Below are 25,252 nucleotides of genomic sequence, written 5' to 3' on the forward strand. Positions count from 1 at the left end.
TCAATGGGTGTGATGCCAGATAGCAGAGTGGAGTAGAAGGTATGGTTGTTCAATGGATGTTATGCCAGGGTTAGTGTGTAGCATGGTGGAATATGTGAGAGAGGGGAATGGGGAATGGTGTGCAGGGAGAAGAAGGGGGGGGGGAGTGGTCAGGTTGAGTGGTGTTGTGATGCTGATAACCCACACCTTTCTGAGATTGTTGAGTTCTTGGTAGTACCCTTTGTCACATATCTCTTCTCGGGCATCATTTAGCAGTTCTTGGTTCAACTCTGCTAGGGACCAGGTGTTGAGTGTCAACAACACTTGGTGCCACCTCTGTCTCTGTTGGCTTTGGTAGAGTAGTAATGCTTTCTTGAGGTGAGCATGAAGGGAATGGCACCATGGGTGAGCCTCGATGGCTGTCCAAAAATCTATGTGCATGTCTATTCTTTCTTCCTCCCAGTCATGTTCCTTCATGGCACTTATTAGATGGATGGTGGCCTCTCTGGACTGCTCCCAGGTTAAGTCCTCATCTTTTATAACAGATGACTTATCTCTAGTGGTTGAAGCTGGAACCCAGATGTGTTGACCATTGTCAGCTTTGAGTAGGGTTAGGGCTTTGTCATCTACCAATGGGTTGAAGGACTCTGCATCTGCTAGGCCAATGTTGGTGAAAAAGCAGAGTTTGACATATTCACCTTTCTTGAGTTTGTGCATTGCATATGGGGAGGGGATGTTGACAGGGCCTGAGGGAACCCCTACTTTGCATATTGGAGCATGCTTGACTCTGTTCATTTTGTGCTCTTCTGCTTGCACTGTTTCTGCTTCTTTGAGTCTGCAGCATTGTAGTTCTTCAGATTCTTCTTCAGCTTGCTCTAGTTCTTCTTGTGTTCTTTGGGCTTCTTGTTCTTTGCACACTTGCCAGTTGAGTTTTTCTTTATTGTTGTTTAGTGTCCATAGGGACACTAGGATGTTGGCAGCTTGTTGACCATTTACTATGTCATTAATGAGTTGAAGACAAGCATCTTGATATTCTTCTGTGGTAAAATTGGGCTGTACTGCCAGGTTGGGATTTTCCATCTGAGAGCAGTCGATGTGAAAGACTAGAAGAGATCTGCATGAGGGCTGGAGGCACAGAGACTGCAGTTCATGAAGTGTGCAGAAGTAAGAGATGCATCACACTTTGCTTACTCACACATGGACTAAATTCTATGTAATGCTTCATGCCTCTGCTTACATGGAAAACTAGCTTCTTGGGGTCAGTACCATCAAAGGTGTCAGGCTCATGCAGCTTGGTCCTGCTTGATGACTCAGGACTAGTGCAGTTGTTGTGAGCCAGTGGCTTGATGGCCTTTGTGAGACTGTCAAAGACCACAACCATGGGTTCAGTGTCCAGGTCTGGGAAGTCCAGTTCATCCTCCAGATCATTCTCATCCAGATTATCATCACCAGGCCCATCATCATCAGGACCATTGCTGGGGTCATCATCATCAGGATTGTTGTTATCATCATCCCCCAGCCCATCATCCCTGGGATCATCATCAGGGATGGGGGCAATGGGGCAACATGGGGTGGGAGTATTGGATGCTTGGGCTGGAAAGCCCCTGAAAGGACTAATGGGGTCTGGAGAGCACCTAGTGGTGCCCATGGCAGCTAGTGCTGTCTCATGACAAGTTCCACTGGCTGAGTTGGATTTGGGGTTGGTGGCAGCATGGCCACAGGGAGGTTGGAAATGAGTTTTAGTAGCCATGATCTGTTAGACCTACACAAGTGGTGAGTCTGAAATACTGTCAAGTTCATGATGTCTGGGTTTGAGGCCAGACTGGAGACTGAAGCAGGTGCAGGGCTGAGGGGTTGGGATCAGGGGGAAAGGCAAAGATACAGAGAGTGGACTGTTTGGACTTAGTGACTGAGGATGCAGTGCTATTCCCTTGTGTGGGTTTCAGTCCAAGTCCAAGGCAGGGTGATCAGAGTAACTTAGTTGATTTCAGACTGAAGAGTACAAGCTGAGTATCTATGGGTTTATATACTAGAGACAGACTATAGTATGGAGACTGGGAATGCCAGTCTTGCAAAGATTGCTAAGATGATTGGTAAGACTAGTATTAGTAAGGTATGACTAAGGTGACTGGAGACTGGGATGGGGTGGACCAGGGACAAGACTGGGCAGGGTTCATCCAAAGTGACATGCACTGCAAAGCAGTGTTAACTGTGCTAGACCAACTGGGGGAAAGCAACTGGCAAGGCCAAGGCTGGACTGGATGAATGTGAGGCTGAGTCTGGCTGGGGTCAAGGCACAGTTATGACACCAGGTTGGCAAACCCAGAACCCTGCACAAGCTTTGCTACCTAGCCCAGGAGATTGATGTGTGCTACTGGGAATGCAAGGAGGAGGTTCAGCAGTCCAGTATGTTAAGATATCCCAATACTCAGCACTCTATGTGCACAGAGTCAGTAACTAAAGAACAAGATACTGTTCATATTAGGTGCCTGTGCACCTCAGACCGCATTTGCCCTTTGTTTTATCTCTGTCTAACCCTACAGACATGTAGTGGACACTTAGCTTCGCTCTAAGTGTCCTTGGTTTGCTTTTATTTATTATTTACATTTGTTTATCATTTTTGCACACTTACTGCTCTGTGCCCAGTGAAATTTTCTTCAGTCTCTTACACTGGGCACCAGGTACAGTCCTGTATTACTTTACTCAATAATAGTCTCTTACACTGGGCACCAGTGGCCTCAGTTTGTGGTTATCTTAACAGATACTCTGTGCACAGTAAAAATGCGAACACTGAACAAACAAAGAAAAACTGATGAAAATAAGTGCACACATCATTAATATGGAAGGTGGGGAACCTGTGAATTAGTCTGAGGTGCACAGGCACTAATAGCAACACAGTAAGCACCAGGGGTTGTCCTCTGGTAACAAGTCAACTTGTTAAGTCCATGTCTAGGGTGGGGGTTGAAGGCTGAAGGCTGAGACCTGATACAACCACTCTTGGTCTTAGCTCATGTGCTAGACCCTTGCACAAGCTAGGTTGAAGTCAGATGGAACTGAGGGGGGTCAGGAGTGAAAGCTGAGAGGTGGCTCATAATTAAGCTAGGAGCTCAGGGGAGACTAAGTTGATATTCAGACTGGGGAACTAAGTACAATGTACATAGGGTATATATACCAAAGACCAGCAACCCAAAGGCTGGGGCTACCAGTGAGGGGCTAAATAGTGATGCAAGGAACTAACTAAGAGTTAAGCAAGGAGGCAGGGATTGGGAGGCTGAAGGCAGACACTGCCTCAGCACAAGTGAGGGCAGTACAAGGGCTAACTAGAAAAGTATAGTGAGGAAGAGAGTATATTCCTGGCATTTGGTGTTGGCTCAGCATTCAGAACATAAGACTGAGGTGTGAGTTTCTTGGTATATGACAGTATCCCCCCCTTAGGGTTGAGCCCCCAAGACCTGCCCTAAGGTACACAAGGTTGGCAGTCACCATGCCAGTAGAACACATGTGTCCTGGGGTTAAAAAGGTGCACTCTTGTGAAAACTGTTTTCTCCTGACCCCTCCATCGTCTCTTACACTGGGCACAAGTGGCCTCAGATTGTGGTTATCTTAACATTATGTGCCAGCCTGAGGACATGTGCATGAATGGTCAGTGGTCTGGGTCAGAGGGTGGGGAGGAAAGAGAGCTCCAGGCAAGGAAGGAAGAAGTGTTTGAGGGGGACTCTGAGTGAGTATGCTGGTCTGAGCTGAATGCCAATGTAAATACTGTACATATACTTTCAATGCATCAATTGTCTTAGTATAGTAAGGGAAAGTAAGAACAAGAAAAAGAAAAGAAAGGTAGAGGAATGATTAGCTAGGGATTGGTCTGGGTTTACCAGGATAACTGGCATGAAAAGTGGCAAGTAGATCTTTGGCATTGCCCAGCTCAGTGGCTAGTAGCCAGGATGTCTCCTTGTGTCATATGCTGAGAAACCCACAGCTCAGTCTTACATTCTGAATGCCAAACCAATGCTGAACACCAAAAATGTACTCAGTTCCTCACTATACTTCTCTAGTTATTCTTTGTACTGCCCTCACTTGTGCCAAGGCAGTGTCTGCCTTCAGCTCTCCAATCCCTGCCTCCTCATTTAACTTTTAGTTAGTTCCTTGCACTGCTATTTAGTCCCTCATTGGTAACCCCAGCCTTCAGGTTGCTGGTCTTTGGTATATATACTCTACATAGATTGTACTTAGTTCCTCAGTCTGAATATCAACTTAGTTCACCCCCTAAGCTCCTAGCTTAAGCTTGAGCTGACTCTCAGCTTTTGCTCCTGACCCCCCATGGCTTACTCTGACTTCAACCCAGCTTGTGCAAGGGTCTAGTGCATGAGCTAAGACCAAGGGTTGTTGCACCTGGCACTTGGCCTTCAGCCTTTGATCCCCAACCTAGTCACAAACTTAACAGTATATTCAGACTACCACTTGTGCAAGTCATTCACCACCCATGACCAGAACCTGTACCCAAGCTTGAGCAGACCATGCTTTAGAATCCACCTCTGCCTCAAGACCAACTCAACCAGAAACCTCAGACAACCCTTGCCAGTCACTGCTGGACTTCTGTGATCATGTAGCAGTTCCAAGGATTTTCAGCCTGTTGTTCCAGTACTACACTGGCTTCCAATGATCAAGGTACACCAACACCAGCTGGTCATCAACCTCCCACTCCCTTTGGCAACCCCAGAGGTGATAGCAATGACAACCTGGATGACTCTGACCATCACTCCAGTGATGGTGACAATAATAACAATGATGATCCTTTCAGGCCCAACCCTGAGGAAGGTGAAAATGAGGAAACTGTTAAAATATCCCAATACTCAGCACTCTATGTGCACAGAGTCAGTAACTAAATTGTTGTCTATGTAGTTTTACACACCTATGTGCACAGAGTCAGTAACTAAAGAACAAGATACTCTGTGCACAGTAAAAATGCGAACACTGAACAAACAAAGAACAACTGAAGACAATAAGTGCACACATCATTAATATGGAAGGTGGGGAACCTGGCAATTAGTCTGAGGTGCACAGGCACTAATAGCAACAGTACATCACTGTGGACGAGTTCTAGAGGCCGTGAAGCGTGCCAGGATGAGGTAGGGAAGGGATTGGCATGCATCTTGCCAGCCAGGCAAGGTTCACAGACAGGGTCAGGTGTAGACTTTGAGTCTATGGCCATTCCAGTCACCAGTTTTCGCTGTAGGAGCGATTTAACACCAGCTAGATGGTGGTGGGCAAGTCTCCTCTGCCATAGGTCAAGGTCCAGAGGTAGGGTAGTTGCTGCTGAGGCATACTCAGTGAGGGGAACAGTGTCACCCTCCAGGAGTGCAGAGTTGTTGTCCGAAATTCGCGCAATGAAGAGAGGATGTCGAGTGCGCAGCCTAAAGGCCATCTGCGAAGAGTTGATGCTCACAGTGAAGCCCCTGGTGCGGCAGAGAAATAAAACAGATAATAGATTATTGCGAAGAGCAGGGACATGCAGAACATTGCTAAACTCGACAGCAAGACGCTTTTGACCTCCCACCACAGGCTCAAATAGCACAGACCCAATCCCAGCTGAATAGACGATTTTATTGTCTGCTAGCTTGATAGGAACGCATTTTGGGCTGTAATTTCGCAGCCAATGGCGATGGGGCGTCATATAAGCAGTGGCGCCCGAGTCTGCGATCCAATGGATGTCGGCATCGAGTTGTAGAGGGCACAGAAGGGAGGAGGGGTCAGGGAAGCGAAGACTTGCATTTCCAGCAAATTCTACAGCTTGGGACATGCTCTGGTTCGATGAGGGAGTTGTTGGCACTGTCCCAGTTGCCTGGGAGGACGCAGGAGGCGAGGATGCTTGATTTGCAGTGTTGGCAGGTTGGTTGTCCTTCTTATTCTTCCTAGAGCGGTAGAAGGCCTTAGATTTCTCCATCCTTTCACACTTATGGATACAGTGCCCTTGATAATCACAGAATGAGCAAGGGGACGAAGATGGGCACGTGCAACTTGCAGAGGAGGTGAATGACGCGTGTTCCGATCTGCCTGCATCAGGGCGGCGCTTCCACTGCAATTCTTCAGCCAGGAAAGCTTCCTTTAGCTTATCCTTGTCCAGGGAGTGGAAGAGCAGTAGTGATGATGCAAAATGGGCATATTCCTCACCCAGGGAACACACCATAGCCATACACACAAGCTCATTATCCAGATCCTTGATGGAATAGGGTTTAGAAGTGTCCCCAGGGCGAAGTTCTTGGATTCTGGACATAGAATCTTCGATTCTGGCAATGAGGGAGCTCAGGGACTCGTCTGGCTGCTTCCTGATGGAAAAGAAGTCGTCCCAGCCATTAAAACGAGCTCCAGGACATTGTTGGAGGTGGATGGAAGCCAGAGTGGACCAGATTTGTACAGGGTCATCCTGTACAGCATCTACATGGGTCCTTTGCTCGCTAGAATGCGCCAGGTAGAGTTCTCCAGCTGCCTTGTCAGCCCTGAGGTCCCATTTGGTCTGAGCTTTGAGTTTGGAGTCATCAGGGCGCTTCTCAGTGCCACTGACAATGGTCCAGAGGCCCTTGGTGCGAAGAATGTTGCAATAAATGCGACCAGACAGGGGATTGAACCCTGGACCTCCCAGGTTGAGCGGGTGCTCTAACCACTGAGCTATTTGGTCAAGGTATCTAGGCTTACTTGGTGTGGTTTAACCACCAAGTGCTAGGTAGGGACTAGTGTTGCTGAGTGCTGGAGTACCACACTTGCAACAAAGAAAAGCCTTCATCTTGCCCTTCCAGGTGTTATAGTTGGTGGAGGTGAGTTTTGACATGGTGGTCAATGAATGGGACGGTTCTTCAGCCATTAGGGCGAGTTTCAAGCAGAAAGAGCAAGTAGGGAATGGATTGGGTGAGTCTCGAAGTTTTGGGTGCAAGGAAAATGCAGTAGAGGCCGAGAGAGTGGGTGGAGCGGGTCATAAATTTGCACAGTGACTGATGACATGTCCAGAAAGTGTTGCTATTAGTGCCTGTGCACCTCAGACTAATTGCCAGGTTCCCCACCTTCCATATTAATGATGTGTGCACTTATTTTCATCAGTTGTTCTTTGTTTGTTCAGTGTTCGCATTTTTACTGTGCACAGAGTCTCTTGTTCTTTAGTTGCTGACTCTGTGCACATAGGTGTGTAAAACTACATAGACAACAATTTAGTTACTGACTCTGTGCACATAGTGCTGAGTATTGGGATATTTTAACAGAAAGTCCTAGAGCATGGGGCTCATAACCTGTTCAAATCACCCAACTGTTTGGCCTTGTGCCCAGTGTAAGAGACTGAAGAAAATATCACTGGGCACAGAGCAGTAAGTGCACAAAAATGATAAACAAATGTAAACCAAGGACACTTAGAGCGAAGCTAAGTGCCCACTGCAAGTCTGTAGAGTGAGAACAGAACATAATACAGGACAAACTGCAAAATGAGGTGCACAGGCACCACATATGAACAACTCTCTGAGTGGCTTACTGCGATGCCTAAGGCCTTCTGGGGTGAGTGTCTAGCCTCCTTGGTCCATGTTTGGAACAGATGCCCCACTGAAGCAGTCCAAAATGCGACCCCCTATGAACTATGGCATGGGAGAAAGCCAGATGTCTCCCACCTTCGAGTTTGGGGGTGTACTGCCTATGTGCACATCCAGAAGGACAAGAGGCAACCCCTGGAGTCCCACATGGAGAAATGTGTCTTTATAGGTTACCCTGAAGGCTACAAAGGCTGGAAATTCTACAATCCCACCACAAAGCACACAATCATCTCAGAAAGGGCTGATTTCGATGAAAGGTACTTCCCTCTGTCCACTCGCCCTTCCTCACCTTCCCTACCTGCGCCTCTGGCTTCCAAACCTACCCAAAATGCGCCAGTAGCTCCTGTACCCTCCGTTCTACCCCCTACAGCGCAATACTACCATCCAAGCACAGATCTGGACACAGATAGTGACACTGATGATGATCTGGATCAAGGGGGAGTGATTGAGCCTGTGGCAGCTGATCCAGACCCCATACAGCACCCTGTCGCAATTCCAGAGATCATACATCCTCCTCCTCGCACTCCCTCGCCTCCAGCACCTCCCAGACCTGCCAGTCCCATTGGAATTGGTGCCAGACTGCCTGCTAGGCGCAGACAGAAGCCCAGGGACTGGTGGAAACTCTCTCCTGCGCAATTAGAGGATGTGGATGACCCAGATGACAGTGATGATGAACTGGCCATGTCTACATCCATCCCTGATGAGCCACTCACATTTGCAGAGGCAATGTGTCGCCCTGATGCAGATAAGTGGAGAGAGGCAGCCCTGGAGGAGTTAGCTGCTCACCAGAGCAATGGGACTTGGAAACTTGTCCCTAGACCTGCTGGGAGCAAGGTGATAGGCTCCAAATGGGTATTTAAGGTGAAGAGGAATGCAGATGGCTCTATAGATCGCTACAAAGCGAGATTGGTCGCCAAAGGGTATAACCAGCGCCCTGGATTCGATTATCTCGAGGTTTTCGCTCCAACAGCTCGCCTTTCATCAATTAGAGTCATCCTGGCTCTTGCAGCTCTCCAGGACCTTCATCTTCGCTCTGTGGATGTCTCTCATGCCTATCTCAATGGGGAGATGGACTGTGAGGTCTACATGACCCAACCAGAAGGATTTGTGGAGGGAGACCCAAAATCTCAGGTGTGTCTGCTCCAGACAGCAATCTATGGCAGCAAACAGGGCGGAAATCGCTGGAACAAGAAGATGTGCTCTGAACTCGAGTCCCTTGGCTTCAGACAGACCTATTCTGATGCTAGCATCTATATCTACTCCAAGGATGGAGTAACCATCATCCTGCCTGTGTTTGTGGATGATATGACTCTAGCATCGAAATCTGAGACTGCCATTGACTCCTTTGTCTCACAACTGAGCCAGCACTTCAAAATTCGCGATCTGGGCCCTACAACTCAACTCCTGGGGATCAAAATTGATAGAGACTGCCCCAATCGCTCCATATCCATCTCCCAGCAACAATACTGCCTGGATGTCTTGACCAGGTTTGGAATTGTTGCAATAAATGCGACCAGACAGGGATTGAACCCTGGACCTCTCAGGTTTTGACCAGGTGCTCTAACCACTGAGCTATTTGGTCAAGGTATCTAGGCTTACTTGGTGTGGTTTAACCACCAAGTGCTAGTAGGGACTAGTGTTGCTGAGTGCTGGAGTACTACACTTGCAACAGGAATGGCAGACTGTAAGTCCATTTCCTGTTCATATTAGGTGCCTGTGCACCTCAGACTGCATTCTCCCTTTATTTTATCTCTGTCTAACCCTACAGACATGTAGTGGACACTTTAGCTTCGCTCTAAGTGTCCTTGGTTTGCGTTTATTTATTATTTACATTTGTTTATCATTTTTGCGCACTTACTGCTCTGTGCCCAGTGAAATTTTCTTCAGTCTCTTACACTGGGCACCAGGTACAGTCCTGTATTACTTTACTGAATAACAGTCTCTTACACTGGGCACCAGCCTCAGTTTGTGGTTATTTCAACATTTCCACACCGATGGAACCCAATCTTTGCCTATCTTGCCAGCAATGGCCTCAGAATCCTCAGGAAGCTGAACAAATGCGCCAGGTGCCCTATCTATCTGCTGTGGGTGCTCTGGTGTTGCAATAAATGCGACTAGACAGGGGATTGAACCCTGGACCTCCCAGGTTTCGACCGGGTGCTCTAACCACTGAGCTATTTGGTCAAGGTATCTAGGCTTACTTGGTGTGGTTTAACCACCAAGTGCTAGTAGGGACTAGCGTTGCTGAGTGCTGGAGTACTACACCTGCAACAGCCTCCCCTAATCCAGTGCACAGCAGCAAGGCGCAAGTGTGGGAAATCACTGCCTAAAGTGGCAACTGCCTCACGTGGTAGGTCTTACACATGCTGCCTCCTGCAAAGGTCTTAGATGGCTCAGGGGCCATTCTGTCTTAATTGGTAGGGCTTACACATTGTTGCCTCTGGTAAAGGTCTTACTGAGGCACAAGTAGGTCTTAATGGGGAAATCCCAGCTGTGGGAATCCATTGCCTTAAGCAGAAAGGACTTATCAGGACATTCCCACAAATGCCCGGGGCTCATAACCTGTTGCAATAAATGCAACCAGACAGGGGATTGAACCCTGGACCTCCCAGGTTTCGACTGGGTGCTCTAACCACTGAGCTATTTGGTCAAGGTATCTAGGCTTACTTGGTGTGGTTTAACCACCAAGTGCTAGTAGGGACTAGTGTTGCTGAGTGCTGGAGTACTACACCTGCAACAACATCCTCTAATTGCGCAGGAGACAGCTTCCACCAGTCTCTGGGCTTCTGTCTGCGCCTAGCAGGCAGTCTGGCACCAATTCCAATGGGACTGGCAGGGCTAGGAGGTGGTGGAGGCGAGGGAGTGTGAGGAGGAGGAGGTATGACTTCTGGAATTGCGACAGGAGGCTGTATGGGGTCTGGATTAGCTGCCACAGGCTCAATCTCTCCCCCCTGATCCAGATCATCATCAGTTTCGCTGTCAGTGTCCAGATCTGTGCTTGGATGGTAGTATTGCGCTGTAGGGGGTGGAATGGAGGGTATAGGAGCTACTGGCGCATTTTGGGTAGGTTTGGAAGCAAGAGGCACAGGTAGGGAAGGTGAGGAAGGGCGAGTGGACAGAGGGAACGTCGAAATCAGCCCTTTCTGAGATGATTGTGCGCTTTGTGGTGGGATTGTAGAATTTCCAGCCTTTGTAGCCTTCAGGGTACCCTATAAAGACACATTTCTCCATGTGGGACTCCAGGGGTCGCCTCTTGTCCTTCTGGATGTGCATATAGGCAGTACAACCCCAAACTCGAAGGTGGGAGACATCTGGCTTTCTCCCATGCCATAGTTCATAGGGGGTCGCATTTTGGACTGCTTCAGTGGGGCATCTGTTCCAAACATGGACCAAGGAGGCTAGACACTCACCCCAGAAGGCCTTAGGAAGGCCAGACTCATCTAGCATCGCAGTAAGCCGCTCAGAGAGCAGTCTATTGGCTCGCTCTGCCACTCCATTTTGCTGGGGTCGACTTCTGACTGTGTGCTGGCGCAGGATTCCGCATTTGGTGGTAAAATCGATGAAGGAGTTGCTCATCTACTCCCCTCCCTTGTCATCTCGCAAAATCTTGATTTTTCGTTTGCTCTGGTTCTCAGCAAAGGCCTTGAAGGTCTTGAAGGCCTCAAAGACCTCAGATTTCGCTTTCAGAGGCAAAACAATGCGATAGCGAGTGAAATCGTCGATGAATGTGACCCAATACTTGTAGCCTGAGAAGGAGGCATGCCCTACATGGTGTACATCGCTGTGGACGAGTTCCAGAGGCCTAGAAGCACGCCAGGAAGCGGTGGGGAAGGGGTTTGCATGCATCTTTCCAGCCAGGCATGGTTCACAGATGGGGTCAGGGGAGGATTTTGTTAAGATATCCCAATACTCAGCACTCTATGTGCACAGAGTCAGTAACTTAATTGTTGTCTATGTAGTTTTACACACCTATGTGCACAGAGTCAGTAACTAAAGAACAAGATACTCTGTGCACAGTAAAAATGCGAACACTGAGCAAACAAAGAACAACTGATGAAAATGAGTGCACACATCATTAATATGGAAGGTGGGGAACCTGGGAATTAGTCTGAGGTGCACAGGCCTGTGCACCTCAGACTAATTCCCAGGTTCCCCACCTTCCATATTAATGATGTGTGCACTCATTTTCATCAGTTGTTCTTTGTTTGCTCAGTGTTCGCATTTTTACTGTGCACAGAGTATCTTGTTCTTTAGTTACTGACTCTGTGCACATAGGTGTGTAAAACTACATAGACAACAATTAAGTTACTGACTCTGTGCACATAGGTGTGTAAAACTACATAGACAACAATTTAGTTACTGACTCTGTGCACATAGAGTGCTGAGTATTGGGATATTTTAACATGTACACCATGTGGGCCACCAAACCTTCTCTGGCTACAAATATTGGGTCACTTTCATTGATGATTTCTCTCGCTTTCGCTTTGTCTTGCCTCTAAAAGCGAAGTCTGATGTCTTTGAGGCCTTCAACACCTTCAAAGCCTTTGCTGAGAACCAGACAGAGCGAAAAATCAAGATTTTGCGCGATGACAAAGGAGGGGAGTATATGAGCAAGGCCTTTGCTGATTTTACCACCCAATGCGGTATCCTGCGCCAGCACACAGTCAGAAATCAACCCCAGCAGAATGGAGTTGCAGAGCGAGCCAACAGACTGCTTTCTGAGCGAATTACAGCCATGTTGGACGAGTCTGGGCTGCCCAAGGCCTTCTGGGGCGAGTGCCTTGCCTCCCTGGTGCATGTGTGGAACAGGTGTCATACTGAAGCGGTCCAGAATACAACCCCATATCAGCTATGGCATGGGAGAAAGCCAGATGTCTCCCATCTTCGAGTTTGGGGCTGTACAGCCTATGTGCACATCCAGAAGCACAAGAGGCAACCCCTAGATCCCCACATGGAAAAATGCGTGTTTATTGGTTATCCTGAGGGCTACAAGGGGTGGAAATTCTACAACCCTACCACAAAGCGCACCCTGATCTCTGAGAGGGCTGATTTCGATGAAAGGTACTTCCCTCTATCCAATAGGAGCTGATCCAAATCCCATTCAGCCTCAGCTTCCTCCCCCTGAACCTCCTGCACCTCCTCTTCGCACTCCATCGCCTGTACCACCCCCTCGTGTGCCTAGCCCTGTTGGAATAGGTGCCAGACTTCCCAGGAGGCACAGACAGAAGCCTAGAGAGTGGTGGAAGCTCTCTCCTGCGCAATTGGATGATGTGGAGGACATGGAAGATAGTGATGATGAACTGGCTATGTCTGCATCCCTTCCTGATGAGCCACTCACATTTGCAGAGGCAATGTGACGTCCTGATGCTGAAAAATGGCGAGAAGCAGCTCTGGAGGAATTGGCTGCGCACCAAAGCAATGGGACATGGAAACTTGTCCCTAGGCCTCCTGGGAGCAAAGTCATTGGCTCCAAGTGGGTATTCAAGGTGAAGCGCAATGCTGATAGATCCATAGAGCGCTACAAGGCTCGATTGGTTGCCAAGGGCTATAATCAGCGCCCTGGTTTCGACTATCTCGAAGTATTTGCTCCTACAGCTCGCCTTGCATCCATTAGAGTTATCTTGGCCATTGCAGCCCTCCAGGACCTTCATCTTCGCTCTGTTGATGTCTCCCATGCATATCTGAATGGGGAGATGGACTGTGAAGTTTATATGGCACAACCAGAGGGATTTGTGGAGGGAGATGCCAGATCTGAGGTGTGTCTTCTCCAAAAAGCGATTTATGGCAGCAAGCAGGGTGGAAACCGGTGGAACGAGAAGATGTGCTCTGTACTGGAGGCCCTTGGCTTCAGACAGACCTATTCTGATGCCAGCATCTACATCTACTCCCAAGATGATGTCACCATCATTTTACCTGTCTTTGTTGACGATATGACCCTCGCCTCGCGCTCTGCAGAGGCCATTGACTCCTTTGTCTCAAATCTGAGCCAACACTTCAAAATTCGCGATTTGGGGCTACCACTCAGCTGTTGAGATAACCACAAACTGAGGCCACTTGTGCCCAGTGTAAGAGACTAGTATTCAAGGGAATACTACATAAGACATACCTTGTGCCCAGTGTAAGAGACTGAAGAAAACTTCACTGGGCACACAACAGTAAGTGCGCAAAAATGATAAACAAAGGTAAACAATAAACAAAAGCAAACCAAGGACACTTAGAGCGAAGCTAAGTGTCCACTACATGTCTGTAGGGTTAGATGGAAATAACACAGAGGAGAAATGCAGTCCTGAGGTGCACAGGCACCTAATATGAACACTCCCCCCTGACTGTGCACCTCTGCACTCAACTGCTCCCCCCTGATGCGCCAAGTCCTAGCATCTTGCAGAAACCGATGACCTTGGTGCGATGTAGCGGTTTGTTGAGAAGATCTGCAGCCTGGTTGACTGTAGGGACAAAAATAGGCGAAATCAGGTTCTGCTGAACTGCATCTCTTAGCCAGTAGTATCAGAGGTCAAGTTGCTTCATCCTCCCATGATGTTCTGGGTTCTTGGCCACAGAGATCGCAGATTGGTTGTCAATGCGAAGGGTAGAAGCATCTGGGAGAGGGAGGCCAATTTCCTGCAACAGATTTCGCATCCATTTGATCTCCTTGCCTGCTTGGACTGCAGCAATATACTCTGCTTCAGTGGTGGACAAAGCGACCACTCCCTGTAGCTTGGAGGACCAGGAAACTGCACCAGTACCCATCTTGACCACATATCCACCAGTGGAGCGACCAGAATCCTTGCAACCACCATGATCAGCATCAGAGAAGGTTGTGAATGTTGCAATAAATGCGACCAGACAGGGGATTGAACCCTGGACCTCCCAGGTTTCGACCGGGTGCTCTAACCACTGAGCTATTTGGTCAAGGTATCTAGGCTTACTTGGTGTGGTTTAACCACCAAGTGCTAGTAGGGACTAGCGTTGCTGAGTGCTGGAGTATTACACTTGCAACAGTGAATAGCTCAGAGGTCGAAGGATCAGGAGCATAGGTGATGGAATAGTCCAGAGTGCCCTTCAGGTAGCGCATCAGGTGTTTTACAGCTTGCCAGTGAGCCCAGCCAGGGTTAGAGTTGAATCTGGCCAGTACTCCGACAGTATAGGCTATATCTGGTCGAGTTGTGGTGGCCAAGTACATCAGGGCACCCACAGCAGATAGATAGGGAACCTGGCGCATTTGTTCGACTTCCTGAGGGTTCTGAGGTGATTGCTGGCGAGATAGGCGAAGATTGGGTTCCATAGGTGTGGAAATGGGCTTACAGTCTGCCATTCCAAACCTGCTCAAGACATCCAGGCAGTATTGTCGCTGGGAGATGGATATGGAGCGATTGGGGTGGTCTCTGTCGATTTTGATCCCCAGGAGTTGAGTTGTAGGGCCCAGATCGCGAATTTTGAAGTGCTGGCTCAGTTGTGAGACAAAGGAGTCGATGGCAGTCTCAGATTTCGAAGCTAGAGTCATATCATCCACAAAGACAGGCAGAATGATGGTTACTCCATCCTTGGAGTAGATATAGATGCTAGCATCAGAATAAGTCTGTCTGAAGCCAAGGGACTCGAGCACAGAGCGCATCTTCTTGTTCCAGCGATTTCCGCCCTGTTTGCTGCCATAGATTGCTTTCTGGAGCAGACACACCTGAGATTTTGGGTCTCCCTCCACAAATCCTTCTGGTTGGGTCATGTAGACCTCACAGTCCATCTCCCCATTGAGATAGGCATGAGAGACATCCACAGAGCGAAGATGAAGGTCCTGGAGAGCTGCAAGAGCCAGGATGACTCTAATTGATGAAAGGCGAGCTGTTGGAGCGAAAACCTCGAGATAATCAAATCCAGGGCGCTGGTTATACCCTTTGGCGACCAATCTCGCTTTGTAGCGATCTATAGAGCCATCTGCATTCCTCTTCACCTTAAATACCCATTTGGAGCCTATCACCTTGCTCCCAGCAGGTCTAGGGACAAGTTTCCAAGTCCCATTGCTCTGGTGAGCAGCTAACTCCTCCAGGGCTGCCTCTCTCCACTTATCTGCATCAGGGCGACACATTGCCTCTGCAAATGTGAGTGGCTCATCAGGGATGGATGTAGACATGGCCAGTTCATCATCACTGTCATCTGGGTCATCCACATCCTCTAATTGCGCAGGAGAGAGTTTCCACCAGTCCCTGGGCTTCTGTCTGCGCCTAGCAGGCAGTCTGGCACCAATTCCAATGGGACTGGCAGGTCTGGGAGGTGCTGGAGGCGAGGGAGTGCGAGGAGGAGGATGTATGATCTCTGGAATTGCGACAGGGTGCTGTATGGGGTCTGGATCAGCTGCCACAGGCTCAATCACTCCCCCTTGATCCAGATCATCATCAGTGTCACTATCTGTGTCCAGATCTGTGCTTGGATGGTAGTATTGCGCTGTAGGGGGTAGAACGGAGGGTACAGGAGCTACTGGCGCATTTTGGGTAGGTTTGGAAGCCAGAGGCGCAGGTAGGGAAGGTGAGGAAGGGCGAGTGGACAGAGGGAAGTACCTTTCATCGAAATCAGCCCTTTCTGAGATGATTGTGCGCTTTGTGGTGGGATTGTAGAATTTCCAGCCTTTGTGGCCTTCAGGGTACCCTATAAAGACACATTTCTCCATGTGGGACTCCAGGGGTTGCCTCTTGTCCTTCTGGATGTGCACATAGGCTGTACAGCCCCAAACTCGAAGATGGGAGACATCTGGCTTTCTCCCATGCCATAGTTCATAGGGGGTCGCATTTTGGACTGCTTCAGTGGGGCATCTGTTCCAAACATGGACCAAGGAGGCTAGACACTCGCCCCAGAAGGCCTTAGGAAGGCCAGACTCATCTAGCATCGCAGTAAGCCGCTCAGAGAGCAGTCTATTGGCTCGCTCTGCCACTCCATTTTGCTGGGGTCGATTTCTGACTGTGTGCTGGCGCAGGATTCCGCATTTGGTGGTAAAATCGATGAAGGAGTTGCTCATCTACTCCCCTCCCTTGTCATCTCGCAAAATCTTGATTTTTCGTTTGCTCTGGTTCTCAGCGAAGGCCTTGAAGGTCTTGAAAGCCTCAAAGACCTCAGATTTCGCTTTCAGAGGCAAAACAAAGCGATAGCGAGTGAAATCATCGATGAATGTGACCCAATACTTGTATCCTGAGAAGGTGGCATGGCCTACATGGTGTAGATCACTGTGGACGAGTTCCAGAGGCCTAGAAGCGCGCCAGGAAGTGGTGGGGAAGGGGTTTGCATGCATCTTTCCAGCCAGGCATGGTTCACAGATGGGGTCAGGGGAGGATTTGGAGTCTAGGGTCATCCCAGTGACCAGATTTCGCTCCAGGAGCGATTTGACACCAATCAGGTTGTGGTGAGCAAGTCTCCTGTGCCATAGGTCGAAATCCAGAGGGAGAGTGCTTGCTGCAGAGGCATACTCAGTGAAGGGAACAATCTCCCCCTCAAGGAAGGCCGAGTTGTTGTCTGAAATTCGTGCAATGAAGAGGGAACGTTGGGAGCGCAGCCTAAATGCCATCTGCGAAGAATTGATGGTCACAGTAAAGCCCTTGTTGCGACAGAGATATAAGACAGATAATAGATTATTTCGAAGGTCTGGCACATGCAGGACATTGCTAAACTCCACAGGGCGACGCTTTCTACCTCCCACCACAGGCTCAAACACTACAGACCCAACCCCAGCTGAGTAGATCAACTTATTGTCTGCCAGCTTGATAGGGACGCGTTTTTGGCTGTAATTTCGCAGCCAATGGCGATGGGGTGTCATATGAGCAGTGGCCCCCGAGTCTGCGATCCAAAGGACGTCAGCATCGAGCTGCAGAGGACAGAGGAGGGAAGAGGGGTCAGGGAAGCGAAGACTTGCATTTCCTGCAAATTCCACAGCTTGGGAAGCGCTCTGATTTTGCCAGGAGGTAGAGGGCGATGAGCCAGAGGCCTGGGGCGAAGGGGACGAAGTAGATGCTTGATTTGTGGTTTTTGGAGTCTTCTTTTCCTTCCTGTTCTGCTGAGAGCGATAGTAGGCTTTAGATTTCGCAATGTTAGGGCATTTGTGGATGCAGTGTCCTGAATATTCGCAGAACGAGCAAACCGACGAAGCTAGGCACTTGCAATCGCCAGAGGAGGTTAAAAGCGCGGTCTCTGATGTACTGGGATCAGGGCGATGCCTGCGCTGCAATTCTTCAGCCAAGAATGCCTCTTTTAGTTTCTCTTTGTCCAGAGAGTGGAATAGGAGTAAGGAGGACGCAAAATGCGCATATTCTTCGCCTAGAGAGCGAACCATAGCCATGCAGACCAGCTCATTGTCCAAGTCCTTGATGGAGTAGGGGGTAGATGGATCCCTGGGGTGCAATTCCTGGATTTTGGACATGGAATCTTCAATTCTAGCAATTAGGGAGGACAGGGACTCATCTGGGGCCTTCCTGATCGAAAAGAAGTCATCCCAGGCATTAAAACGAGCTCCAGGGCGCTGCTGGAGGTGGATGGAGGCCAGGGTGTTCCAGATCTGTACAGGATCATCCTGCACAGCGTCTACATGGGTCCTCTGCTCACTAGAAAGCGCCAGGTAGAGTTCTCCAGCTGCCCTGTCCGCTCTCAGCTCCCATTTGGCCTGAGCTTCGACTTTGGAGTCATCAGGGCGCTTTTCCAGACCACTAACAATGGTCCAGAGCCCTTTTGTGCGCAGGAAAGCCTTCATTTCACCTTTCCAGGTCGAGTAGTTGGAGGCAGTGAGTTTAGCGACGGAGGGCGACGAGTTGGCATGGTCCTCAGCCATGGTGGCGAATTTCGACTCAAGAGGAGAAGGATAGGGTGGATGGGGTGAGTCTGGAAGCTGGGAGCTCGAAGATTGAGCTGTAGCGAGTGAGTGTGTGGTTCCTTTGGGTCGAGGTTTTGCGCAGAGGTGGATTACGTGGCAACCAACAAGTGCTGAGAATCCTAGAGCGCGGGGCTCATAACCTGTTGAGATAACCACAAACTGAGGCCACTTGTGCCCAGTGTAAGAGACTAGTATTCAAGGGAATACTACATAAGACATACCTTGTGCCCAGTGTAAGAGACTGAAGAAAACTTCACTGGGCACACAACAGTAAGTGCGCAAAAATGATAAACAAAGGTAAACAATAAACAAAAGCAAACCAAGGACACTTAGAGCGAAGCTAAGTGTCCACTACATGTCTGTAGGGTTAGATAGAAATAACACAGAGGAGAAATGCAGTCCTGAGGTGCACAGCCACCTAATATGAACATCAGCTGTTGGGCATTAAAATTGACAGAGACCGCCCCAATCGCTCGATTTCCCTCTCCCAGCGCCAGTACTGCCTCGATGTCTTGGAGCGATTTGGAATGGCTAACTGTAAGCCCATCTCCACTCCAATGGAGCCCAATCTTCGCCTATCTCGCCAGCAGTCACCCCAGAGCCCTGAGGAAGCTGACACCATGCGCAAAGTGTTGCAGGTGTAGTACTCCAGTACTCAGCAATGCTAGTCCCTACTAGCACTTGGTGGTTAAAAACCACACCAAGTAAGCCTAGATACCTTGACCAAATAGCTCAGTGGTTAGAGCACCCGGTCGAAACCTGGGAGGTCCAGGGTTCAATCCCCTGTCTGGTCGCATTTATTGCAACACACAGTCCCATATCTTTCTGCTGTGGGTGCCCTGATGTATCTGGCAACCACAACTCGCCCAGATATCGCATATTGTTGCAATAAATGCGACCAGACAGGGGATTGAACCCTGGACCTCCCAGGTTTCGACCGGGTGCTCTAACCACTGAGCTATTTGGTCAAGGTATCTAGGCTTACTTGGTGTGGTTTAACCACCAAGTGCTAGTAGGGACTAGTGTTGCTGAGTGCTGGAGTACTACACTTGCAACAGCCTCCCCTAATCCAGTGCACAGCAACAAGGCACAAGCGTGGGAAATCACTGCCTAAAGTGGCAACTGCCTTAAGTGGTAGGTCTTACACATGCTGCCTCCTGCAAAGGTCTTAGATGGCTCAGGGGCCATTCTGCCTTAATTGGTAGGGCTTACACATTGTTGCCTCCGGTAAAGGTCTTACTGAGGCACAAGTAGGTCTTAATGGGGAAATCCCAGCTGTGGGAATCCATTGCCTTAAGCAGAAAGGACTTATCAGGACATTCCCACAAGCGCCCGGGGCTCATAACCTGTTAAGATATCCCAATACTCAGCACTCTATGTGCACAGAGTCAGTAACTAAATTGTTGTCTATGTAGTTTTACACACCTATGTGCACAGAGTCAGTAACTAAAGAACAAGATACTCTGTGCACAGTAAAAATGCGAACACTGAACAAACAAAGAACAACTGAAGAAAATAAGTGCACACATCATTAATATGGAAGGTGGGGAACCTTGGAATTAGTCTGAGGTGCACAGGCACTAATAGCAACACTTCCCCCTGATTGTGCACCTCTGCACATTAAGAACTCCCACTTGATGCACCTAGTCCTAGCATCTGACAGAAGTTGATCACCTTAGCCTTGCACAGTGGTTTGGTCATCAGGTCAGCAGCCTGGGCATCAGTGGGGACAAAAGTGGGCGCAATGAGGTTGTCCTGGACTGCATCTCTAAGCCAGTAGAAGCAGAGATCAAGTTGCTTCATTCTGCCATGGTGTTCAGGATTCTTGGCCACAGAGATTGCAGATTGGTTGTCCATGTGCAGCACAGAGGGAGAAGACAGTGGAGAAGCGATTTCAGAGAGTAAATTTCGAAGCCACTTGATCTCCTTGCCTGCCTGGACAGCTGCTATGTATTCTGCCTCAGTGGTAGATAGAGCAACGACGTTTTGAAGCTTGGAACACCAGGAGATTGCACCAGTACCCATCTTGACAACATATCCACCTGTAGAGCGACCAGTATCCTTGCAGCCACCATGATCTGCATCAGAGAAGGTGGTGAAGGGCTCAGAGGTTGAGGGATCAGGTGAATAGGTCAGAGCATAGTCCAGAGTACCCTTGATATAGCGCATTAGGTGCTTTACAGCCTGCCAATGAGCCCAGCCAGGATTGGAGTTGAATCTGGCCAGAACTCCAACAGTATAGGCGATGTCTGGGCGGGTAGTGGTGGCAAGGTACATCAGAGCACCTACAGCAGAGAGATAGGGTACTTGGCGCATTTTTTCGATTTCTGAGGCATCCTGGGGAGACTGGGAGCGAGAGAGGCGAAGATTGGGCTCCATGGGTGTAGATAGTGGCTTGCAGTCAGCCATGCCAAACCTTTCCAGTAAATCCAGGCAGTATTGGCGCTGGGAGAGCGAAATGGAGCGATTGGGGCGATCTCTGTCAATTTTGATGCCCAGGAGTTGGGTAGTAGGTCCTAGGTCTCGCAGTTTGAAGTGCTGGCTGAGTTGGGAGATGAAGGAGTCTATGGCAGCTTCAGAAGACGAAGCAAGAGTCATATCATCCACAAAAACTGTTGAGATAACCACAGACTGAGGCCACTGGTGCCCAGTGTAAGAGACTATTATTGAGTAAAGTAATACAGGACTGTACCTGGTGCCCAGTGTAAGAGACTGAAGAAAATTTCACTGGGCACACAACAGTAAGTGCGCAAAAATGATAAACAACTGTAAATAATAAATAAACGCAAACCAAGGACACTTAGAGCGAAGCTAAGTGTCCACTACATGTCTGTAGGGTTAGACAGAGATAAAACAAAGGGCAAATGCGGTCTGAGGTGCACAGGCACCTAATATGAACACTCCCCCCTGAATGTGCACCTCTGCACTCAACTGCTCCCCCCTGATGCGCCAAGTCCTAGCATCTTGCAGAAACCGATGACCTTGGTGCGATGTAGTGGTTTTGTGAGAAGGTCTGCAGCCTGGTCGACTGTAGGGACCAAAATAGGCGAAATCAGGTTCTGCTGAACTGCATCTCTTAGCCAGTAGTAGCAGAGATCAAGTTGCTTCATCCTCCCATGATGTTCTGGGTTCTTGGCCACAGAAATCGCAGATTGGTTATCAATGCGAAGGGTAGAAGCATCTGGGAGAGGGAGGCCAATTTCCTGCAACAGATTTCGCATCCACTTGATCTCCTTGCCTGCCTGGACTGCAGAAATATACTCTGCTTCAGTGGTGGACAAAGCGACCACTCCCTGCAGCTTGGAGGACCAGGAAACTGCACCAGTACCCATCTTGACCACATATCCACCAGTAGAGCGACCAGAATCCTTGCAACCACCATGATCAGCATCAGAGAAGGTTGTAAATGGCTCAGAAGTCGAAGGATCAGGAGCATAAGTGATGGAGTAGTCCAGAGTGCCCTTCAGGTAGCGCATCAGGTGTTTTACAGCTTGCCAGTGGGCCCAGCCAGGGTTAGAGTTGAATCTGGCAAGAACTCCAACAGTGTAGGCTATATCTGGTCGAGTTGTGGTGGCCAAGTACATCAGAGCACCCACAGCAGATAGATAGGGCACCTGGCGCATTTGTTCGACTTCCTGAGGGTTCTGAGGCGATTGCTGGCGAGATAGGCGAAGATTGGGTTCCATAGGTGTGGAAATGGGCTTACAGTCTGCCATTCCAAATCTGGTCAAGACATCCAGGCAGTATTGTTGCTGGGAGATGGATATGGAGCGATTGGGGCGATCTCTGTCGATTTTGATCCCCAGGAGTTGAGTTGTAGGGCCCAGATCGCGAATTTTGAAGTGCTGGCTCAGCTCTGAGACAAAGGAGTTGATGGCAGTCTCAGATTTCGATGCTAGAGTCATATCATCCACAAACACAGGCAGGATGATGGTTACTCCATCCTTGGAGTAGATATAGATGCTAGCATCAGAATAAGTCTGTCTGAAGCCAAGGGACTCAAGTACAGAGCGCATCTTCTTGTTCCAGCGATTTCCACCCTGTTTGCTGCCATAGATCGCTTTCTGGAGCAGACACACCTGGGATTTTGGGTCTCCCTCCACAAATCCTTCTGGTTGGGTCATGTAGACCTCACAGTCCATCTCCCCATTGAGATAGGCATGAGAGACGTCCACAGAGCGAAGATGAAGGTCCTGGAGAGCTGCAAGAGCCAGGATGACTCTAATCGATGAAAGGCGAGCTGTTGGAGCGAAAACCTCGAGATAATCGAATCCAGGGCGCTGGTTATACCCTTTGGCAACCAATCTCGCTTTGTAGCGATCTATAGAGCCATCTGCATTCCTCTTCACCTTGAATACCCATTTGGAGCCTATCACCTTGCTCCCAGCAGGCCTAGGGACCAGTTTCCAAGTCCCATTGCTCTGGTGAGCAGCCAACTCCTCCAGGGCTGCCTCTCTCCACTTATCTGCATCAGGGCGACGCATTGCCTCTGCAAATGTGAGTGGCTCATCAGGGATGGATGCAGACATGGCCAGTTCATCATCACTGTCATCAGGGTCATCCACATCCTCTAATTGTGCAGGAGAGAGCTTCCACCAGTCTCTGGGCTTCTGTCTGCGCCTAGCAGGCAGTCTGGCACCAATTCCAATGGGACTGGCAGGTCTAGGAGGAGGTGGAGGTGAGGGAGTGCGAGGGGGAGGAGGTATGACCTCTGGAATTGCGACAGGAGGCTGTATGGGGTCTGGATCAGCTGCCACAGGCTCAATCTCTCCCCCTTGATCCAGATCATCATCAGTGTCACTATCTGTGTCCAGATCTGTGCTTGGATGGTAGTGTTGCGCTGTAGGGGGTGGAATGGAGGGTATAGGAGCTACTGGCGCGTTTTGGGTAGGTTTTGGAGGGAGAGGCACAGGTAGGGAAGGTGTGGAAGGGCGAGTGGACAAAGGGAAGTACCTCTCATCAAAATCAGCCCTTTCTGAGATTATTGTGCGCTTTGTGGTGGGATTGTAGAATTTCCAGCCTTTGTAGCCTTCAGGGTACCCTATAAAGACACATTTCTCCATGTGGGACTCCAGGGGTCGCCTCTTGTCCTTCTGGATATGCACATAGGCAGTACACCCCCAAACTCGAAGGTGGGAGACATCTGGCTTTCTCCCATGCCACAGTTCAAAGGGAGTCGCATTTTGGACCGCTTCAGTAGGGCATCTGTTCCAAACATGGACCAATGAGGCTAGGCACTCTCCCCAGAAGGCCTTAGGAAGGCCAGACTCATCTAGCATTGCAGTGAGTCGCTCAGAGAGCAGTCTATTGGCTCGCTCTGCCACTCCATTTTGCTGTGGTCGATTTCTGACTGTGTGCTGGCGCAGGATTCCGCATTTGGTGGTAAAATCGATGAAGGAGTTGCTCATATACTCCCCTCCCTTGTCATCCCGCAAAATCTTGATTTTTCGTTCGCTCTGGTTCTCAGCAAAGGCCTTGAAGGTCTTGAAAGCCTCAAAGACCTCAGATTTCGCTTTCAGAGGCAACACAAAGCGATAGCGAGTGAAATCATCAATGAATGTGACCCAATACTTGTAGCCAGTGAAGGAGGCATGCCCTACATGGTGTACATCGCTGTGGACGAGTTCCAGAGGCCTAGAAGCACGCCAGGAAGTGGTGGGGAAGGGATTTGCATGCATCTTGTGTTCATATTAGGTGCCTGTGCACCTCAGACCGCATTTTCCCTTTATTTTATCTCTGTCTAACCCTACAGACATGTAGTGGACACTTAGCTTCGCTCTAAGTGTCCTTGGTTTGCTTTTATTTATTATTTACATTTGTTTATCATTTTTGCGCACTTACTGCTTTGTGCCCAGTGAAATTTTCTTCAGTCTCTTACACTGGGCACCAGGTACAGTCCTGTATTACTTTACTCAATAACAGTCTCTTACACTGGGCACCAGTGGCCTCAGTTTGTGGTCATCTCAACAGGTTATGAGCCCCCGCGCTCTAGGATTCTCAGCACTCGTTGGTCGCCACGTAATCCACCTCTGCGCAAAACCTCGACCCAAAAGAACCACACACTCACTCGCTACAGCTCAATCTTCGAGCTCCCAGCTTCCAGACTCACCCCATCCACCCTACCCTTCTCCTCTCGACTCAAAATTCGCCACCATGGCTGAGGACCATGCCAACTCGTCGCCCTCCGTCGCAAAACTCACTGCCTCCAACTACTCGACCTGGAAAGGCGAAATGAAGGCTTTCCTGCGCACAAAAGGGCTCTGGACCATTGTTAGTGGTCTGGAAAAGCGCCCTGATGACTCCAAAGTCGAAGCTCAGGCCAAATGGGACCTTAGAGCGGACAGGGCAGCTGGGGAGCTTTACCTAGCGCTTTCTAGTGAACAGAGGACCCATGTAGATGCTGTACAGGATGACCCTGTCCAAATCTGGTCGACTCTAGCCTCCATTCACCTCCAGCAGTGCCCTGGAGCTCGTTTTAATGCTTGGGATGACTTCTTTTCGATCAGGAAGGCCCCAGATGAGTCCCTGTCTTCCTTAATCGCTAGAATCGAAGATTCCATGTCCAGAATTCAAGAATTGCGCCCCAAGGACTCTACTACTCCATACTCCATCAAGGATATGGACAATGAACTTGTCTGTATGGCTATGGTGCGCTCTCTAGGCGAAGATTACTCGCATTTTGCTTCTTCTCTACTTCTCTTCCAATCTCTGGACAAGGACAAACTCAAAGAAGCATTTCTGGCTGAAGAATCGCAGCGCAAGCGCCGCCCTGATGCAGGGACATCGGCGACCGCACTAGTGAGCTCCTCCGCAATTTGCAAGTGCTCACCTTCGTCGCCTTGCGAGTTCTGCAATTATTCAGGCC

At 49.3% G+C, this 25,252-nt stretch overlaps 1 protein-coding gene and 7 non-coding genes across 8 annotated transcripts; 1 reads left to right on the forward strand and 7 right to left on the reverse strand.

The window, feature by feature from the left end:
* Positions 1-1,059, reverse strand: F5J12DRAFT_779990 (uncharacterized protein; the record flags this gene model as incomplete). The annotated part of the gene is made up of 1 exon (XM_051742447.1): positions 1-1,059. The coding sequence occupies one exon, from the start codon at positions 1,057-1,059 to the stop codon at positions 1-3; it is 1,059 nt and encodes a 352-aa protein (XP_051603316.1).
* A 5,522-nt stretch (positions 1,060-6,581) lies between these two features.
* F5J12DRAFT_t59 lies at positions 6,582-6,652 on the reverse strand. The gene has a single exon. It is a non-coding gene; the product is annotated as a tRNA-Leu (tRNA).
* Positions 6,653-9,054: 2,402 nt separating this feature from the next.
* F5J12DRAFT_t58 lies at positions 9,055-9,126 on the reverse strand. The gene has a single exon. It is a non-coding gene; the product is annotated as a tRNA-Phe (tRNA).
* Positions 9,127-9,655: 529 nt separating this feature from the next.
* Positions 9,656-9,728, reverse strand: F5J12DRAFT_t57. Its single transcript has one exon. It is a non-coding gene; the product is annotated as a tRNA-Phe (tRNA).
* Positions 9,729-10,121: 393 nt separating this feature from the next.
* Positions 10,122-10,194, reverse strand: F5J12DRAFT_t56. The gene has a single exon. It is a non-coding gene; the product is annotated as a tRNA-Phe (tRNA).
* Positions 10,195-14,380: 4,186 nt separating this feature from the next.
* Positions 14,381-14,453, reverse strand: F5J12DRAFT_t55. Its single transcript has one exon. It is a non-coding gene; the product is annotated as a tRNA-Phe (tRNA).
* A 4,655-nt stretch (positions 14,454-19,108) lies between these two features.
* Positions 19,109-19,181, forward strand: F5J12DRAFT_t36. Its single transcript has one exon. It is a non-coding gene; the product is annotated as a tRNA-Phe (tRNA).
* A 101-nt stretch (positions 19,182-19,282) lies between these two features.
* Positions 19,283-19,355, reverse strand: F5J12DRAFT_t54. Its single transcript has one exon. It is a non-coding gene; the product is annotated as a tRNA-Phe (tRNA).
* Positions 19,356-25,252: the final 5,897 nt, after the last annotated feature.

This window comes from Pisolithus orientalis (genome assembly GCF_024613125.1).
Source record: "Pisolithus orientalis strain OTSU chromosome Unknown F5J12scaffold_4, whole genome shotgun sequence".
Lineage (NCBI taxonomy): Eukaryota > Fungi > Basidiomycota > Agaricomycetes > Boletales > Pisolithaceae > Pisolithus > Pisolithus orientalis.